General features: G+C 36.1%; 2 protein-coding genes across 3 annotated transcripts; one reads left to right on the top strand and one right to left on the bottom strand.

The window, feature by feature from the left end:
* Positions 1-3,045: 3,045 nt before the first annotated feature.
* Positions 3,046-12,089, bottom strand: mettl8 (methyltransferase 8, methylcytidine). 2 transcript variants are annotated; one of them, XM_084725159.1, is made up of 10 exons: positions 11,950-12,089; positions 10,638-10,794; positions 9,556-9,647; positions 9,118-9,464; positions 8,459-8,508; positions 7,604-7,664; positions 5,278-5,417; positions 4,778-4,884; positions 3,726-3,791; positions 3,046-3,245 (listed from the first exon to the last, which is right to left on the bottom strand). In XM_084725159.1, exons 2-10 carry the CDS (start codon positions 10,787-10,789, stop codon positions 3,091-3,093), a joined length of 1,170 nt encoding a protein of 389 aa, XP_084581285.1. In that variant the 5' UTR covers positions 10,790-10,794; positions 11,950-12,089; the 3' UTR covers positions 3,046-3,090. The 2 variants fall into 2 exon arrangements, with proteins under 2 accessions (XP_084581285.1, XP_084581286.1); XM_084725160.1 differs by having other exon boundaries at positions 3,046-3,359; positions 3,727-3,791.
* On the top strand, positions 12,048-19,164 carry dcaf17 (ddb1 and cul4 associated factor 17). The gene is made up of 14 exons (XM_084725158.1): positions 12,048-12,180; positions 12,283-12,386; positions 13,112-13,202; positions 13,299-13,435; positions 13,552-13,630; positions 14,332-14,421; positions 14,522-14,629; positions 14,853-14,955; positions 15,340-15,482; positions 17,066-17,175; positions 17,409-17,496; positions 17,685-17,768; positions 18,726-18,881; positions 18,983-19,164. The coding sequence occupies exons 1-14, from the start codon at positions 12,052-12,054 to the stop codon at positions 19,088-19,090; spliced, it is 1,530 nt and encodes a 509-aa protein (XP_084581284.1). The 5' UTR covers positions 12,048-12,051; the 3' UTR covers positions 19,091-19,164.
* The last annotated feature ends 1,736 nt before the right edge of the window (positions 19,165-20,900 follow it).

Raw genomic sequence — 20,900 nt, 5'->3', positions numbered from 1 at the left:
ACTGGCATCACACTGTGGTTTTTACATGGGAACCGTGACTGGCACAGAGTGAAAATGTCTAATTATTATCTGTTTTTTTTAGGGCACGAACCTCTTCACACACCTCAGCAGCACTGCGTCCTGACTCCGGGGCCACCTCTCCGTCTTCAAGTGGTTGCCTATGAAACGTCACGCATCGTGTGCAAAATTCTTATCGCGAGGGTGATGTGATAGGCCTACATGTGTCTTTACGTCAACAACATGACAACACGAGGGGAAAAATCCATAGACTTATTGGAAAAATCCAGACAGCAAAGATTAATTTCATTTAAAATGAGCTATAAGAAGATTATAATAAACTGTGCTCTGTTTCACAATTAAAACTTGTCTTAATTTAGTTAATCCAAGTTTAATGATGTAAACCTAAATTTTTTTGTCAGTATGGAAATGCTCGCACACCCAAATTAAAGTAAATAAATAAGGGTTGGAAATTGTGTGCCTTTCCCTTAGCTGATAGTTGAAAATGCTAATAACCAATTAATCATTCAAATCATTAATAATTAATAACAGACAATGATTTTCCCAACTCAGTTTAATTTTTTCTTATTTTATTCTCTTTATTTCTCATTGAAAGTTCAAGTTTAAGTTTCATTATTCAACATATAGCTCCATCAGAGAGAACAATGTCAAACTACATCCATTTACTGCCATTTCTATCAATTTGATATTGTTTAATGCATTTTAATTGGTTAAATTCTTAACAGCGATTAATCGATTTATGATTACTCATTAGAAGTATAAAATGGGTGGAACCATTAACTTTCGGCTGCTCTGAATTCCTTACCTTTGCAATGTTTGCTAGCTAGCTAAAAGAGAAGAACACAGATAATGTGATATTGTTTGTTAGCTCTCATAAAAGTGAAAAAAAACAAAAAACTGTATTATTGTTAAATAGTTAAATGTTGTATTGTTGGCTAGCTGAGGTAGCTAAAAAGTTAGTTAGCCTAGTTAGCCTACTCATGATGGCTCAGCAGAGACACTTTAAATTCTCCTCTTTAGATAAAAACTGGCCAAATTACCAACTGGAGTGAAAAACAGAAGAGACACATCATAAAACTCAACTGGGTTCAGTTTTACCCTTAACTTTCTGAGAGGAGTCCATCTCAAAAAAGTTAAACTTCCTCAACTGTGAGTTTGAAGTTAATACTGGATCACATTTCAAATGGAGTTTAAAATTTATCTAGATTTAGAGTAAAAATTAGAGTGGAGAGGTCTAATTTTATTCTTTCTCCATTTTAAGCTAGTTTAAAAGTTTTGTGCAACATTGCCTAATTTAAAGTAAAACCATGATTTAATCTGGTTGATGATGACACACACCACATACATGATCTATGCATAATCACGTTTTCATACAACTCAGTCTTTAATCACGGGAAATTCTGTTCATAACACAAAGAAATATCAGACGTTTTCCTTTAATAAGATTAAATAACTGTTTGTCATTATCAAAAAGTCATAGAAGCTCATGTTGCCATTTCAGCTAAGAAGTCAACTTTGACTTGGTATGTTAAAATTTTGAGATATCAAAAATAAGTCAATAATAAGTTAATACTAAGTCATTTTTAATATAGTATAATATATATTATAATATACTTATGTAAGTCATAAGCAATTATAAGCCATAATCATTTGGAAAAAAAAATACTGAATTAAAATTGTGAGGCACTACGTTAAACATATATAATGTCATAATTTTGACCAGTTTCATTACTTAGTAATTTATAGTTTTGACCTTCTAAGTCTGAATTTTGACTTACCCTCTCAGAAAATTTTAGGGATGCAGGATAAATATTGGGGCCAATAACCAGCTGATTTTCTATGCAGCTATATGGGTCTGCATCATGGATAAATATCAACTATACTAATAGCTCACTGGACAGATAGTCAAAGCAATACATCCTTAAGCAGAGCCAGAAGCCAAAGTATATTTGTGTCGTTTTTTTGATCGAGAAAAAAAAAATAAGAACTGTTTTTTTGTTTTTGTCGTAATAGTTACATCAGTTAGATTCGGCTTGTCAGAGCCGTGGAATATTAACTCAACTATCTTTGCTCACTATATCTTGTGCTCTTACCCTCAGGTGTGCATAAACTACAGGTTATATAAACTACTATTTATCTATCTTCTCAGTATCAGCCATGACAAGCAGGTAATGATTGGTTAATGGTATCAGCTTGTGTAGCCCTCATAATTTTGTCTTGTCATAAGTATCTTATCATGCAAAAACAGTCAGTGGTGGAATGTATCTAAATACATTTATTCAAGTACTATATTTTGGACAAATTCAAGGTACGTGTACATGTGTATTTCCATATTATACAACTTTACACATACCATATAGTAATCTGCTACATCTCAGAGACAAGTATTGTAGTTTTTACCCCACTACATTTATCTGACTGCTTTTACTGTAGATTAAACTACCCAACAGTATAGTATGTGAATAACTTAAAATTAGCTCTACCTTAAAGAACTACAGCACTGAAAGGCAACACACAAACTAATGCACCAGTAGTATTAATCCAAAAACATCATGTATGATAATAAACACTTACAGGGATCATTTTACTGCATGATGAGTACTTTTAGTTTTGATAGTACTTACATACTGTAGGTTTTGAATGCAGGCCCTGTACTTGCAGTGGAGTATTTGCACAGTGTAGTACTGCTACTTTTACTTGAGTAAAAGATCTGTATACTTTTTCCACCACTGAAAACTGTTGTTCCTCTCTGTAATATGTAGTCTAATTTAAAGATGAAAATAAGGAAATGTTTATTTTATTCCAGTCTTACTCATGTGCCATTTTCAAAGTCTAATTCATATTCACTGTACTTCTCCTCTGATCTAAATAATTCTCTTGATATTGTTAAAATACTCATTTTGTGGATAAAACCAGATAACCCCACAGGTTTGTTTGACATGTTTTTAAGTTTATTGCAGTTTGTTTTGTTGTACACATAGAAAACCATTATTTTTACAAATGAATAAATAAGTAGAAAAGATTAAAAAAAAAAGTCCCAGATCTCTAAAATAGCCTGTGCATGGTGGGGTGTTATAATGTTGACGGTGGATATATTTTCCTGTATTTGCTCTGCATCCAAACCCGATGCATTGCAACTTTCTTTCCTCTGTTCACTTGGAGCCGTCGGTCCTCCAGATTCTGAACTTCTTCCAGTCCAGCATTGGAAAATAAATCATGAACTTCTTCTGTAAAAATATACATAATAACACAGTCAGTGACCGAAGCTGTAGCCAGGATTTTTGAAATATCCAGATCATGAGTCCAAGCGCCCTCTTCCCCAGAAAAATGTGATCAGAACAGATTTTAGCATATTATTTATTTAGTTAAGTGTTCAGAAATGTTGTTTGTAGATTTTATTTCCCCACATGAAAGTCTAAGCCTTTTGCTCACTGCAAGAAGTAAAATTCTGCTGGAGACAATTATGAATCCTTTATTTATTTATTGGCCTAAAAATAGACCATCTTAAATACATCATCACGTTGACCCCCAAACACCCACCCATGTAGAATATAAACTTCCCTCAGGTTCAGAGAAAACCTAAAAATTCCCAGAAAAGAAAAAAAAAACACCAAGGACATAACCTCAGTGTCCTCAACAGCTACGGTCTTTTCAACAACTATTTACTCCATGTGGAAGAAAATGCAGATCTCAAGGTTCGGATTTACCTTTAGTGAAAAAGTACACGCAGGTTCCATCTCCACGTGTGTAGAAATTCTCCGATAAGCACTGCCCTGATAACAAAAGATTAAAAGATTAAAGTACAGAAAATTAAATATATTAAAGGAATAGTTCATATTATTTGATGTGGGGTTGTACAAGGTCCATAGTTAGTGCATTAGTTACAGTAGATGGCGGTCAATACCCTAAGCAATGTACTGCTGAGGACAGGGTCCGCAACCAAAGGTATCTTAGCCATTTAAAGAGGGTCCACCAAAAAGAATAAAAAGAAAAAAAAAGTAGTTTAAGTATATGGTGTATTTAGAATATTTTCACCACTTTACCAAGCCATCAGAAAGACTTTTCTAATAGGAATCCAATGTTACAACATATAAGCCAAATATCTTTCTCTCTAAAGCAACCAAACTCCATAGGCAAAGTCAGTGTTTTTACCTCTCAGAACATGGGAGCTGCTGATATACTGGTTCTCTGATTTTTAGTTTATTTGTGCTATGGTGTGACTTTTGTGAATCTGCACTATCCTTTTAAAACACCAAAGTCATACAATAAGACAAACAAACCCACCAGTTGAGGCGGCAGAGGACCAGCAACTTCTGTGTTCTGTGAGGTAAAATGACAGATTTTGCTTGTGGAGTTTGGTTGGTTTGTGAGTGACATTTGAGAGAGTGATATTTGGCAAAGTAAAGCAGTGAAAACATTCAAAATATTACAGAAATGTAAACAGATATAGATTTTTTTTAGGTGGACCCTTTTCAAGTAGCTAAACCCTCACCTTTTGTTACTGACCCTTTCCACAACAGTGCATTGCGTTGCTTCCCCCTCACTGGGGCCTGCCGATCGCCATCTGCTGTAGATAATACACTGACTATGGACTATGTACCTCATACAAGCCTACATCAAATAATCTAAATGATCCCTTTGAACTGTCAAAAAACAGTGCACACACAGAGAGAGAAGAAAATATACAGAATATACAACAAATTGGGTGAAGTAGATCAAATGGCTGTGTTCAGGTGCATGTTACTAGTTGGAGACTCACCCTTCTTAAACCGGAGTTGTGAGAAGTCATATCTCCCATAATCCCGGAAGAGGAATATCCCTCCATGTTTCAGGTGTGCAGATAGTCGGTTTACAACTCCTTGAATCCTGTCAATAAAAGATCAGTTAACACAACAATAATGTTGTATGATAGGATTGCAGCTAATGGAAATCCAACATGGACAATTTTAGGCTATATGGGAATACGTTATTAGTATTACCTTAAATCTCTTATATGGACAGTGCTAAAGTGTCACTAGGAATGCATTTGGTCATACTACAGCCTGAAAATCTAAATATATATCCAGTCATCTCTTAATACTCAAATTTCTGTGCAGTTCATGTATTGTACTCAGTGACACATTCAGTGATTTATTTGGGTTTCATAATGACATTCAGACAAAGCCTGGGGAAAACGAAGGTGGGCTGGGGTTGTGGAGGGGGGTTCTGGCAGGTGAGAAATGACGTCGGGCTCTCCTTTGTCTTGTAACCTTCGCCTACCGGTCTGGATGAATGGAGGATAGCACAAAGACTGCCAGAATAACATCCAGGCTCTGTGGAGGGAAGGGAAAGGAGGCCACCTCTTCACAAATGTCATGTACGAAGGCATGACACACTGAGTCATCGTAGTCTGGATGGTCCTAGAGGAGGGAAAATAAACTTTTATAGTCCCATAAACGTAATTTCCAAATGGCAGCTCAGACACAGAATCAGTAAACTGTTCAGTGTTTGTGTTACAACTACACTGAATACTATTTCATAAGTATTACAACAACTGATTTCCGTTTTCCTGCTTTCCATCACTCCTCTGTCATATTAAATGTGAAGGGTGCTGCCTGTTTGACCTTTGTAATCCTTATATGCATGGCTGCTTATAGGGAATTTATGTATAGTACAGTATAATTTTGCAGCTATGTTAAAGGACCACTCTGTAGGATTTAGTGGCATCTAGTAGATTGAAAACACTGCATCTCACCCTCCTCTTCCCAGCATGCAGTGCCCGTTTTCTAAACACGTGTGTGACTTGGTTTGACCCGGCAGATCAGCCCGGTATAGTACGGATTTGCATCTTAATTACACCAGGGCTATCCGCTTTAAGGTGTGTCTTTTAACTGAAAATTAGCTTAACTTCCTATTAATGCGTCACAATAAAAGTCCACTCATTATTTTGTTATCTAAAAGCTTTTATGATGAAGCAGCAAAATCAGGAAATGTTGGGGTTTCGTAAGGAGTAACGTAACACGACTCCTTTCCAACGCGCCTTGATGCTATTCAACAGATGGTCCATCTTGGGTGCGACTTGCCACTGCTTGGCACGTTAAAAGTGGTAATAAAAATACAAATTAACCGAACATGGTTTGACTGTGCAGGCAAAACTGCCAATAGAAAAATAGTTATTAATATTATTATATTCTGCCAATAATCTTACACCACTGGATCTTTAAGTCAGGTTAATATGTAAATATACAGTATCAATAATCCAATGAATATATTATTGTATAACAGGGTAAGAAAAGTTAAAAGCTGTGTGGTGTAGTATGTAATTTCAATCATACAAGCAAAATTTAGCTACAAATCTTTTTTGTGTCAATTATTACAAGGCACAATCAACTAGGTATTGCCAATTGCAGCTCACTAAAGAACTGAAAAAATACATATAAAGTTAATTTGTTGTTAATTTTGGTGCCAAGATAAAGTATATTTTAATTCTGAGGTCTTTTTATTTAATGCTTTTATGACACATGATGTTGTGATTTCTTGTGCCTGTGTCTTATTTGGAAACCAAATTTCACACACATGAATTTAAATGATTCTGACTGGAGTCCATTACCTCTAATAAGACACATCTATTATGATTGCTCTTTTGACATTTTGTCTTTATGCTCTTCCTCTGCAGAGAAATGACTTGTTAATGAAAAGAAATATATCCCATTATTTCAGGATACAAACATATTCAAAGAGATGAAGATGAGTTTAAAGAAGATGTCATTTGCCGAGCTTGAAATAAAAAGATGCTTTCCATTCAAGTCACAGTCAAAACCCGCGCAGAAATCTCATCTACAAATCACCAGATTTTCTTTTCAGCTTCTTCACATTTTAATTGATTGATTCAGCTGCAGCTGCTCTGCAGAGCTTTGAGTTATTCTGCAGTACTTTTAAGTATGCACATTGTGTGAGGGAACAATGGTCTGAACTATAAAATCTAATTTAAATCATTACTCTGGAAAGCTCTGAGATTGAAAGAAGCTTGACCAATAAATTAAATGTATTACTACATCAAATGTTAATGTAATCTGTCTAAATATTTTAGCAGTCTATGACACAGTGGACTCATAATAATCTGATAGGACTGTAGATACACTCTACATATTATCCCAGGGTTCATACACGTTTTACAAAGTCAGTGCAAGCATTTTTCAAGAATTTTCAAAGCTGTAATTGAAATACTTATATGCATCCTACTTATCTAACCTCGCTGAGGCAATATCTGAACTATTTAAACCTTTTTATTATAAAAAGCAAACTATTCGGACAGGTAGTGACTTGTGAAAATAATAATAATATGAAAATTTCAAACACTAGATTGAAACTCAAATGTTTTCAAGGATTTCCAGGACCCGTACGAACCCTACTGTCCATATGACCACACTGAGCACTGTAACTACACCGCTGCTGGATTAAACAGGTCTTTATACAGCTTGGTCATTTTAAACTATAACTGATATCAGTCAGCGCTGCTTTGAAGAAGCGTGTTAACCTTGAAACAGTTTATGTAGTACATGTTCAGGACAAGCAATATCATTATATAATATAATATAATATTTACCTTGACCATCTGAATGGCACACGGGGAGAAGTCACAACAGTATAAAAATGCATCCTTTTCTCTGTGAAACAAAACAGCCAATTTAATGACCCGTAAAATCATGACAGATACAGCTGTGTGATGATGAAGCACCAGGAGTCATTAGCTAAGGAAGTGCACAGGCTTTTTTCCAAGGAGGACGTGTTGACATGTCACAGTATATCAATGAAATTATTATACAGTTAATGATGGCTGAATTCCATTTAGCTGCTTGAGTTTTAGGGTCCTCATATTGTGCATGCTGGCTTCACTGACTGTGACACTTGATTAGAAGGGTGCCATCGTTACGGTTATTATTAACACCTCTGACTGTCCTACAACGACAAGTCAAACTGTCTTCTGTTAAAAAGGTCAACTAAAAACTCTTTTAGAATAACACAGCTTGTTTTTCAAATAGTCCACCTTCATGGCCGCCATACTGATAAAAAGTTGTGTATCAGTAGCAGTGTTACTACTCATATAAATTAAGGTTGTGTTCCAGTTGTTGTAGCAGAGTATTTGCAGCGAGCCAACATGCACCATAACAGCACCCTGACTCTGTTTGACCTGAATGAACCTGTACAACATATTATTTATGATGAGCCACCATTTTGTGCTAGTTTGGTATGTGGAGCTGCATAATGTCATGTTATATGCAATATAAACGATGAAATGGTAAATAATACAGCATTTTATTGGCCAATATTGGGTATACTTGAAATGTTTTACTTTTATAAACATATGTTGGACTGAAAATCTACACATGATGCACATCAATGACACAGAAATGGTTAATTTCAATGGAATTTATGGAAATATCTCAAAATATGTACTCACTTTATGGATTTAACGATGGGAAATACACTGTTACCAACCCCGCATCCAACCTGTGAAGAGACGATATATTTTGTTAATATTTCTGCAAGGTGAAACATAGCAAAGAAAATTTGTAAATGCTCTTATCCAACATTTTTTAACAATTTAAACAAACTTTTCAAACAAACATTAGGGACGTAACAATATCAAAAACCATTATAAAAAGTCCACGATCTGATTTTTATTGCAATATTTAAAAAAAAAAAAATCTCACAACTTAAAATGTCCTTTATTAAATAATAAATCTAATGTGTAGAGCATTTTTTGTTTGCATATTTTTTTTTATCTTTTAACTTAAAATGCCTCAGATTTCCTTCTTCAATAAAATAAAACAAAAGTATGTGCAACAAATTGGCATGAAGTGTGTTTGGCAATGAATGTTTCAACTCAATTGCAAATCATGCAGTAGTCAGTGGCAGTCCTTTTATTAAAAAAAATATAAATAATAAAATAATTAACCATGTTATATCACGGTAGATATCATCACAGTCCAGTATGGTGTCACGACATTTTTTATTGCAACATCAAGATATTCATTATGGTTACATCCCTAGTAACTATGCAACATTTTTATATATTAAAATATCAAATCATCAATACACGTGAACTGTTTTTAAAACCTCCAAGATCCTGAAAGATGCATGCTGTCCAGGGAAAACTGAAGTCTGTGCGACAGCGTCATCTTCTTCTACTGCTGCTCCCTGACAGGACTCCTGATGACTGGAGGCGTCTGTACGGCCGCTGTGTTGTTGGTGCCTGGTTTCCGTTTCCGTGCCGGATCCAACAGGTAGTTGGTCGGTCGCCTGCTGCTGATCATGCAGACAACTGTTTGTGTCTTGGCTTTTTGCACCTGAAGGCAGCAGTTCTGGGAATTCTAAAAACAGCCACTTGCGATCTTTAAAGAACTTATCCTGGTGCATCTCATAAAACTTGTCCCAGAATTTGCAAGCATCTGTGTCAAATTTACCTGTGTGGAGGAGATTTAAGAATATTATACTGCATGATATAATGCTTATTTGCCAAATGCTTTCTTCTTTTTTGCAGGAACACATTCTTGCCTTGTTCCTTTAAAGGAATTTGAATAGAGGAATTTTCTTCTGCCTTCTGCTGTGCATTTTCTTTATCCTCTTCTGTCCATTGTACATGATCCCTAAAATATAAAGCATGAATACATTCATTCAACTACAGTAGCTCACAAACTGTCAAATAAAAGAAAGTATAAAACTATAACATGAATCAACTGTTTCGTTTTGAAGTAGGGCTGCACAATTGATCGAAATATTATCAAAATAGTAATATGGCCATGTGCGATATCCAAGTTACAGGAGCTGCAAGTTTTTGATAAAGGAAGGATGTGTGATAAAACTGTTGTATAATGAAATACTGTAGTGCTGCAGAGACACTCCGGCTCACAAATCTTGTGGAAAAACCAACAAATGTCACATCTTCTTGATTTAATTTTTTTTTGTTTTTTTTGTTTTTCCAGTTAAAATTGTTTTGCAAAAATGATCATTCTCACTATCGCAATTGCAATATCTGTAAAAAAAAAAAACATTATATATTTTTTTTACCATATAATTTAGCCCTATTTTGAAGTTGAGCCGAAAGCTGCTGCCTTAAATTTCAGCTCTGTGTCAGTAAAAAAATCAAACATATATATTTTTCCTCTGGCCTGTAGTGCAATGTATCCATCTAGATTATTTTGGTGTGAGTGCCAATTTCAAAAACTCAACGGCAATATCTCTTTCCAGAAATCATAAACCAGGTGTTTGTTGTGAGCAGTTTTATGTAGGAACTATTTTCTCTCTGCAGTAAAGTCAACTGGGACTACTTTCTTTCCACTAGAAAAAAAAACTGTAGTTCTTACAAAACAAAAAATCTCATATAAGGTCTGAGGATTACTTTTAGGTCAGGATTTCTGGAAAGAAACACTGGTGTTAAATGTTTCATTTTTGGCATTTTGAGCACCACAAGCCTTCCACCATCTAGTCCCATTATATGTTTGAGAGAAGCTGATGTCTCAGCAACTCACACCAAAACTATCTAGATGGATAAATAGCACTACTTGTAAGAGGGAAAATGTATTATTTATTTTGAGATGAAGTGTCCCTTCAGAGTCTTAATACAGCACATTACTGACCACATGTTGTGCTTAAAGATGTCATCAGGGTTGGTCAGTATCCGTGAACCCAGGGGAGCTGAAGGTCTTCCTCCTGTACTCTTTAATCTTGAGGACAGTCTGCTGAAAACTTTGGCCAGTTCAACTACAGAGGAGCTCCGTAGTTTATGCATTTACTCTGTAAAAAAGCAGGAAGAGTTGAATAAATAAGTTTTATATATAAATATATAATATTTATTTTATTTTTAGAATTTCTCATTATTTTGAGATGTTCACTCATTATTTTGATAATAGTAAGTCATTATTTTAACTCAGTGGTTTTCAAACTGGGGTGCAGGCCCAGCGCTGGTCCATGTGTGGGTTGCAGGTGGTCCCCAGCAAAAGGAGGAATATAAAGTTGGAACAACTAAACAAATAAATAATAAAGAGGAGATTCCTTAAGATAAAAGTCACTCAAGTTGGGGCTTCATGATCTAATGTGCATCAATTGTGGGGACTCTTGACATGTAAAAGTTTGAGAACTCTGGCATTAACTCATTATTTTGAGAAACTAAGTTGCTATTTCGAAATACCGACTCATTATTTTCAGATATTAACTCATTTTGATGCCTTACAGCACTTTTTTTTTTTACCGAAATGGCCTTCCGTAGAATGTACATCCATGCTCCACAGTCAAAGTGCCAACGGTCGAGTCGTGTCCAGATGGCAACCCCAGATCCGCGAAAGATCTCGCGAGAATTGTCATTTTAACCCAGACCATTATGTTTTTCTAACCCTAACCAATAGTTTTTGTCCCGACGCCTATCCAGATCCTAAACACGGCGTTGTTACGTTATAACAAGTGATCAGTTTGTACAGTGTGGCCAATGAAGAAACAAATCTCGCGTGAGTTTCACAAAACACGGTTGCCTCAAACAGAGAGGAGGGCGCTAACGTACTACGCTGGATGCCGTCGTGTGCCCAGAAGAAGACGTGTGTAAAGACTACAAATATGGCGCGGGAGAAGGGAGCTAGCATTGACAGCTAACTAATGTCACACCGGTCTAAATACGATGTTATTGTCCACCAGTTTTTAATATCGCTGCTTTGTTTCTTAACCCTGGTTGACTGCCCAGTTAAACTAATGCCGCGTTATATATAACGAGCTAAGTACGACTTTTGAAGGCAGTAAACGAGATATCGAAGTGATCTACCGTGAGCTCAACTGCGCTAACTTTAGTTATAGATTACTAGCTGTAAACTTTTCGCATTAGTTTACTTTCAAGCGAGAGAAGCGGCTCGAGATGGAGGTCATTGAGGAGTTATAACGTTATCGAAACAATATCGTCCTTACCTGGCTGTGGCTGTGGTTTTGGGGGTAAGCTCAGGTTGTTGTCTCTTGCTATGCTACCACCACACAGTCCTCTTGTAAAGATAACCTAACCTTCACCTGCTGATGGCGCCGTACCGGAGAAGAAGACCCGTGAACGCCACTGAGCTGTTGGACCAGAGGAGCAGTGGTATCAGAGATGCTGGGACTATTGTCAGACACAATATGAAGATCCTCAGAGCTCTCATCTTCCAGGTGATACAACAGACCTTGCGTTTAGCTACTTACTGTAGCTTACTGGTTTCAATGAGAGTTTCACTAAAAGTTTCACTAAACTTTATTATTGCCATATTGCAGGACAACAGGAATTTCATTAAAGTATGGAGCAAGACCTCAAAATCCAAAATAATGCATGAAAATGGTAAAATCTACTTCGAAAATTACCAGAACTGCTACAGCTGGTGAGTATGAATAATTAACTTGAATTATGTATTGTTGTCAATTTTTTGTTTGACTCATAGTGATGTGTATTTTTACTATTGTTCAAGGTTGAATATAGTGTAAAAAAAAAACATGCACACCCTCACACACACACACACACACACACACACACTTACACAACACATGCTCACATTTTCTGTTTTTAAATAATGATTATTGTTGTTTTTTATTATGGTTGTTATCATACATATATTGTTACTATAAGTTTGCCACCACTTTTATTATTTTTGTATTATTTTATGTGCATTTTGAATTCTCAATAACCTTGTAAAATTTCAGCCTTATTTAGGTGGAGGCTTTATATAAGCCATCATGCATTATTTGTCATTTTAGCCTTTTAATTGTGCAAAAATAAAAATTCATCATCTACCAAATTGAAATTACCACTGTGTGATTAGAGTGCTGGCCCTTAAATGTTCTGGTATGTCCCCCTTCAGAAGCCAATAAAAGGTTACCCCCTTCTAGACATTTCTTATCAGTCATTGACAATGGATTGGAAAGCACCTGATAAAAAGCACTCATGTTGAATTGTCATGAAATAAAGGTCTGCATAAAAGCAGCAGCAAACTTGCTGTTTAATGTAAAATGTACATAATATTCAGGTGTAAAAAATTTAAACGCTGAAAAAAGAATGAAAATGTTTATACTCTGACACACAATGAGTGATCTAATCTTCTGGTTTCAGTGTTCATTCAGAGCCTCAAGTTCTGTATAAATTGCCAAAGAGGTCGAAACTGGAGAAATTTGAAGATGCCTTGCTGTGTCAAAGTCCACTTGTAAGTTGAAATAAACACCTTTTTTTGATTACTGGTGAAATTGCAATGACCAGATTTTAACAACCCAGGCTCAGATTTCATTTGTCTTGTCGACAGGACAAAACTTTAGCCTCCCCCTCTGATCATAAACCCAGCCTCCTGGCTTTGGCAGCCAATAACTGGTTATATCGCCTTAAAGCTGAAACAGGAGAAGTGCTGCAGAGAGTTTACCTCTCTTCAAACCTTAAGTTCAGGTATCACCAAGGCTCTGAGTTCTCTGTTCTTTGAGTGGAGTGGAGTGGAGTGGCACATTTATTTTCAGTTTTAGTTCAAAACCTGTGAACCTCACTCCGTGTTGTTTTGTTGTTAGGTATCTTGGCTGGGATGTTTCTCAAGAGATGTTTTATGTTAAATCTGTTCAAAACAAAGAAACATCTTTAGCACGACAGGTAAGGTAATTCTGTTTATTTTTATAAAAATTATGCCTTATTGTATAGTGACAGAAGAGCTGATTATGACTAATAAATCCCAGGCTCTTGTTGTAAATGGAAATTCTTCAGTTCATGAATTTTGACACTGGTATTGCATAAAGCAAGGAAAATACAAATCAGTGGAGGAATTTGGGTCTCACTACAAACAATCAACTACAATTAAGACAGATTAATTAATTGTTTAAAATTGTATAAATAATCTAAGCACCCTGGAGGGAAACAATTTATAAAGCCTTAACTATTTAGTGGCAGTTAAAAATATGCCTATGCATCAGAGCATAATGGTCACATGGTGCCCTATTTCATACACAGGATGCCAATTAATTGTTTGATCTATAGTATGCCAGAAAATAGTGGAAAATGCCTATTGCAATTTCTTGGTGCTCAAGTTGACATCTTCTAATCTCTTCTTTTGTCCAATCAACAGTCCTAAATTCAAAAATATTCACAATAACTAATAACAATTTACAATAATTAGAAAATCATCTTTACATTTTAGATGCTGTAAGCAGTGACAGTTTGGCACTCCTGCTCAAGAAATTACTAAATTGATGGATATTCTGTGGTCTGATTAATCAACTGCTCATTTTACTTCTTGTCCCAGGACAGGATCTCTGATGTGAGGAAGAGATGACAGAATCTGTTTTTTAAATTCACAGGCAGGTATCACTCAGAACACAGTGATGCACCTGGCCATCTTTCATGTTTTCCCCTTACAAATTGTGGGCATTTTGGAGATCAACAAAAAGGTATGCAGAATTTTTTTTATATATAATTCATCAAATATTTCATATGTGCCTGCAGGAGTGACATGATTACATCATTAAAGTGTAAATCTTATTCTTTCAGGTATTTGGAAGCGGTGTTACTGATGTTGTTGTGTCTCAAGGGTGCCTTGTGATGTCTTACAGCAACAAGTCAGTGAAGCTATACAGCTTTGAGCACATTGTCCAAAGGGTATGTATGATTTTTATCATGAGAGATTTCCCTGTGCAATATTGACCCTGCTGAATATTTCTATTTAATCAGAGTTTTAAGCATAGCATCAGAATTCTTTTGTTGAAAATGATATACCTGTGAATATTTACACATTCAGTGTTTTATTATCTGTCTGGCTCATCTTGCTGCTAACATCACTGTGTGTCTCTGTGTGTCTCATAAACATTTTATTTGTTTTCAGTACATGACAGAGAAGTTAATGCTTGGAAAGCAGAGTTCACTTCTTGGAGGGAAAACAGTGGGAGATGTCCCGTTTGGTATTCCAGTAAATATCCAGATCACAGGTGAGTCTCTTAGAGGGTTGCAAATTTTGTGCATTTTTTTTGTGCAGTAATTGTTGAAAATGTTCAGAATAAACTAATTAATACAATTTAAAAATGCAAGTTTTTTTTTTCCCTAATTTTCTTTTTTTTTTCTCATTTAAGTAGAAGTTTAAATGTTCTTATTGTCTCTGCCAGGCAGAACAAAGTCAAATGAGGCAGAATTACTGCAATTTCTATACTAGCGATTAATACATTTTAATTGGGTAATGATTAATCATTAACATATCTTGTTAAGACTTGTGGTATCTTTGTGTTAAAGACTTTAGTGGATGTACTTGTCCACTGTGAGCAATAATGTTTTCCATTACAAAGCAAAAATGGTATATTTTTTTCCTTATTCCACAGATTGCCCTCCAGTGCTTTTCCAGGTGTCATGCTCTAACAACAGTGTCCAGATTGGAGGGTACCCATGGCACTACATCTACACGCCACCACATAAAAATCACAAGGGGACTCACCACATCTGTTCCCTCAAAGACAGTACCATGGTAAATTTAAAGAATCCTCACTATAAACTGACATTTCAATAATTATTTTATTGTTTGAGTTCACACTGTAGCAGTTGCTTGGCTAATAATGGAGACATATCCCCAACTGCCACAAAATTGTTGAGAGCCTATTGAAAGTGTCATGGTAAGAAGGGCCACAGATGTTTGTGACAGTCTTTGTATTCAGCTGCTGGACAGAACAAACCTGTAATCACTATTCAGCACCCCAGAAAACAGTCCCAAACTACATTTGTGCAGATCATTGCTGAACATGCACCATGAGCTTCACTCTATTTTTTTCAAGATTATTCCACATGTAGTTTCTTTGATGACATTACTCATATTTATTTCTTACCAGAGGCAACTGTCAACATCAGAGGCTGCACAATAAATTGTGTGGAAAAACATTAAATCACATTTAAGCTGCCAGAGTTTCCTAAACACAATAAACTGCAGTTTTGTTTGCCCTGATCAACATGGTGTGCCTGAGATACTGATAAAAAAATACATAAGCTTACAGTGTAAAAGAGAAATACATTTGTAGCACTAACTCTACACCAGAAGCAGCATTTTACACAGCAACCTTAAATGTACATTGATTAAAGGGACAGTTAAGATTTTTTGAAGTGGGGTTGAATGAGGTACTCATCCATAGTCATTGTATTACCTACGTAGATGACAGTCACCTCACCTTCAGTTTGAAGAAGCAGCAGGAGTACAGAGGCTAAGCAATGAACTCCGGTGGACAGGGTCAGCAGCACAACATATTTTAGCCACCTAAAAAATCTAAAAATCAATATCAGTTTAAGTGTATGCTGTATTTACAATATTTCCTCCACTTTACTTTGCTGTCAGTTGGCCTCTTCTCACAGGAAGCAGCATTTATCTAAGCCAAATATTGCTTTTTTCAAAGCCACCAGATTTCTTTGGCAAAAACAGTCATTTTCGCTTGTAGAACAGAGCAGTTGCTGGCATTCTGCTGCCTTTATCGGTTAATCTGTCTTAAAGGGTCATTTCAGCTTGAAGTCATACAATAATAGTGATTAAGGTAGCAGTAGACCAGCAATTCCCATGTCCTTTAAAGTAAAATGACAGTTTTTGCTAATGGAGTCTGCTGCCTTTGGACAGAGCAATATTTGGTTTGCCTAATGGTGGATTTTCTGTCGGGAGAGGCTGTCTGACGAGGACAAGGTTAAGAAGTAAAACTTAAACTTAAACTGATTTATTTGGGTGGCCCTTTTTTAACGTGGCTAAAATATGTTTTGCTGCTGACCCTGTCCACAGCAGTACATTGCCTAGCTCCTGCTGCTGCTGCTTCTCCAAACAGGTGGCAGGACAACCACCATCTACTGTAGGCAATACACTGACTATGGACCATCAATCCAAGTTGCACATCACACAGAAAACTTACTAGATTAAAAGCAACAAAGTTTCATTATTTAATTTAGTTTTCTTTTTGAAGAACTGCAAGAAGAAGCCTTCAAATAATTGTGTGCTAATGGTACTATGTGTAGTTTGCTATGCAATTAATAAGTCACGTCTTAACTAATGAGTTAATTTTTGTCTTTTTTTTATGACATTAGGCAACAAATGGAATACAAAGCATCAACTGCTGCTCTCTAGAGAGCGATGAGATGTTCTTCCACCCCGATGACTCAGGACGCATCATACATGTTGGACCTACCATCATGAAGTGAGTCTCACAGGCACAAGACTGTGCAAGTAGTAAAATATCTGTAATGTGCATGACAAAGAAATTCTGAGACCTTCCTGTTGGATAAAATATTAGATCGCTGGTGCCTCTCACAATATGTAAGAACATCATTTACCTTGGAGTATATAGATCCAGTGTGATACATTTTCCTCCTTTTATTTTCTTATCATATTGGACATGTTCCACAAAAAAATTCTTCTTTTTTCTCCAAGTGTCCTAAAGATCGTTGGTGAACTGAACAGTGGGTTGCCATCAAAGGTAGTTGAGGATTTCTCTATGGCGACCCAGCGAAACAACACTGTAAGTGTCCTGCTTATTTATCTACTAGGCCTTTCTATGTGCTGTAGTCACTATAGACTTTGTCTACCTTGATCACGACTCAGCTTCATGTACATATCACCTGGTCGCTGTGACATTGGTGGGACATCAAGTGTGATAATTCAGTCCACTCACTAAACTACGATGTTTCTGCTTTCCATGTACTGCAGCCTGCCTCACAGGTCACAGTCACCTCATCAGGCCGCACAGTGAAGAGAAGATTTCATCAGCTGGATGATGACCCAGATCAAGAGGTACCAAAGTGATTACGCTTCAGTCATTGATCCAGTATCTCTGCAAAGAAAATACTTTTTTTTTTGTATGGTCTCAGCAAATTATCTAGTCATTTTATTTATTTATTTTGCATGCCGTGTTCATTCTGTTTAAACTCAGTATTTCTTCACAAGTTCAGATAAAGATAATTCCAGTAGTGGCTGATCCAAACACTTCCAATAACTCCAAGAGTTAAATTTTATTGCAGAAAGATACATATAATCATTTACAAAAATCACAACATGTTTTTATCTAATAAAATATTCTGCTTTAATCCGTATTTACTGGCATTTAGCTTTTAAAAGATAAGATTTTCACTGTGGTCAAACTGTTTGCTCTCCTGCTTGCTGCACACACCTGCATTATCCAGGTGGTAAAAAAGTTGTTTAATTAAAAAATAAAAAACAAACTAATCTGATCAATTGCTTTATTCAAATTGGGGATTGTGTTTGAGGATTTTTTTATGAAGATAATGATAATTCTCTTTGGGAGCCAGGCCATCAGTGTTGGGAGGGTTACTTTTAAAACATATTCCACTACAGATTACTGAATACATGCCCCAAAATGTTATTTCTAACATATTCAGTTAAATTGCTTGAGTTGAGTAACGTATGAAAGCACAGAGAGTTTGGCCTGACAGCTTAGTTTTGACAAAAAATTTAACTTCGTCAGAGGAAGTGTCTTCTTTTGGCCCCATCTGCACCTGTAACCATTTTCAACACTGATGTCAGAGCAGGGACCACAGGCCAGGTATACTCGTACATTCATTAGTGTAGCGAGGTGAAGTTCAGCCACAAAAGGTCAGTGAATCGAGAATGACAGTAAGTAGCAGGATGCAGTGCTTGTGTAGGTATGCTGGCCTATGCATCTCTACATATATATACATGTACCTCTGCACAGCTGCACAGTTTACAACAAAGAGCCTTTTAATTTCACAGACTTTCCGTATGGTGGAGTATGAGGATGAGCTGGACCTGTTGGCAGTCGTGGTGACTAATGGTGAGGAGGGAGAGGGAAGAGCCCACATCCAGCTGCATGACAACCAGAGCGGACGGTTACTGCGGACAGTCGATCTGGTTGAACCTTGGGATGAGGTGAGTGACTCGATTTGACTGCGCCGACCTTACACTGAAGTGTCTGTCTGGTGTCTGAAGTGTGTATCTGGATTCATGTGTGTTCTTATCTTCTGTTACAGACTTATCGACACGAGTTGTTCTTTGACAAAGACACAATTGTTCATATTGAACAAAAGAACACCAACTTCTGCTGCCATGTTTACAAACTCAAGGCTGTCAGAAAATAAATGGTGCAAAGGTGAATTAACCTCCTGGAAAGGACTTACTTTTAAAGATTATGTAAATATTTGTTTCTAATTTGTGTTAACTGTTTTTTTCACATCTGGTTCACTGTATTATTATTTCTTCTGTTTGAAATACACTTGATAATCAGGTTTGTACTGTATTACTGTTAACAATGTTTTCTCTTATGCCTGTGAACATTTTTATAGTTTCTCTTCAATTAAAATGTTATATTTTTCCAAGTTACTCTGGATTTCTGCCTCCTTCTGTCTTTTCATAATGCTCATTCAAATATCAAGAGATTTGAAAGTAAGACTGCGTCTAACGATTATTTTCATTATCGATTAATCTGCCAATTAGTTTAACGATTAATCAATGAAATGTAAGTTTATATGATGTCAGAAATGTGAAAAATGCTCATTACAATTTTACACAGCCTCTTCAAATTGCCTCTTTTGTCCAACCAACAGTCCAAAACCCAAAGAAAAGCAGCAAGTCCTCACATTGAAGGAGCTGGACCCAGGAAATGTTTGACATTTTTATTTGAAAAATTACTGACACAATTAATGAATCATTATAATAGTTGGCAACTAATTTTCTTTTGATTAACTAATCGATCAGTTATTGCAGCTCTATTTGGAAGTTGCCTCATGTAATATGTGTGGGCTCAGAACTGTGCATAATGGGCTTTCTGCTCTCACATCCCACAGTTTTAAAATGTTAGCTCATTGCAGATTTTGTATCATTATATGATTTGTATTGAGCTACAATTGTACCCAACTGTAGTACATTAAATGCCCTGACAAAACATGTCTCAATAAGTTTTAACTATGAGTGACGGGGTCCAACATGAAGACAGTAATTTCTGCTAAAGTTGGAATAGTTTGGGTTATTTAAAAAAAAAAAAAAGATTCAGTCTGTTGCTGTTTTCTCCGAGCTGTGCTCACTGGCTGGGAGTGGGCGAGGCAGTTAAGTAATACTTGAGTCTTAATGTGAGGACGGTTATGTGGTTGTTTGCTTATGTTGCCAAGCAAATGTCATTAAACCACTCCTACACAGTTGTGATGAAGTAGGGCCTGTTTCTCAAAAGTGATTTACTATAACAATTTGTCTTGCAGGGCTTTTGCAGCATCATGCATGGGTCACAGTTGTGTTTGTTTTAATTAGTGAAAAGTGTCCAAGAGAGGTCACGAGAGGAAATTATGTTCTGTTGCAAATTACTGCTTGCATTTTGCACATTTAATGAAACTAAAAACTACTGATAAATATTTTTTTTCCTACCCATAAACCTATTAATAACTTTAATTTACACTCAAAACACAGAGTAACAGGAGCTCCTTGTTACAATGTGCTGAGTTTATCTCCTAAAGCTATTTACAGCTAAAAAGAAAGAAACAGTAACCATTACAGTGATGGGTATCAAGAACATCAAGTCATAATAATAGTTAAGACATGTAAGTAAATATTACTCAAAAGCATCACTGTGTTGGTCAAGAGCATCATTGCAGAAACTTGCACAGTAAAGATGAATCATGCACTTGAAGTGTTGCTGGTTTAGCCATAAGTATTTAAAGATCCTCTCAAGACTTGTTTTAATACATGTGAAAATACTGTGCTTGGGATAACAATGTGTGTCTGATGTGTTTTTTCCACAAAATTTTTAATTTAAAAAGTTTAACTGCTGGACACAAGATGTATCGTACTTTTTTCGGCTTCTGAAGGGAGGGAGCCTGCCAGAAAAAGTTTGGGAAACACTGAAATAAGCCAACTATTGCTCTCTCTCCAAAGCTCCTAAATTCTATTGTGAAAAAGATC

Source organism: Lutjanus erythropterus, chromosome 8, assembly GCF_056507025.1.
Source record: "Lutjanus erythropterus isolate fLutEry1 chromosome 8, fLutEry1.hap2, whole genome shotgun sequence".
Lineage (NCBI taxonomy): Eukaryota > Metazoa > Chordata > Actinopteri > Lutjaniformes > Lutjanidae > Lutjanus > Lutjanus erythropterus.
The sequence above is the reverse complement of the archived record's forward strand: the minus strand, read 5'-3'. Positions and strand labels throughout refer to the sequence as shown.

Bases quoted from the DNA above. Each gene is read 5' to 3' on its own strand.
- mettl8 (XM_084725160.1), bottom strand. From the start codon at position 10,789: ATGCATAAACTACGGAGCTCCTCTGTAGTTGAACTGGCCAAAGTTTTC. The intron at 9,465-9,555 runs GCAAGAATGTGT...TCCTCCACACAG, and splicing joins AATTCCTTTAAAGGAACAAG to GTAAATTTGACACAGATGCT. The intron at 8,509-9,117 runs GTTTTAAAAACA...GTCTCTTCACAG, and splicing joins CATCTTTCAGGATCTTGGAG to GTTGGATGCGGGGTTGGTAA.
- dcaf17 (XM_084725158.1), top strand. From the start codon at position 12,052: ATGGCGCCGTACCGGAGAAGAAGACCCGTGAACGCCACTGAGCTGTTG. The intron at 13,436-13,551 runs GTATCACCAAGG...TTTTGTTGTTAG, and splicing joins TCTTCAAACCTTAAGTTCAG to GTATCTTGGCTGGGATGTTT. The intron at 13,631-14,331 runs GTAAGGTAATTC...TTAAATTCACAG, and splicing joins AAACATCTTTAGCACGACAG to GCAGGTATCACTCAGAACAC.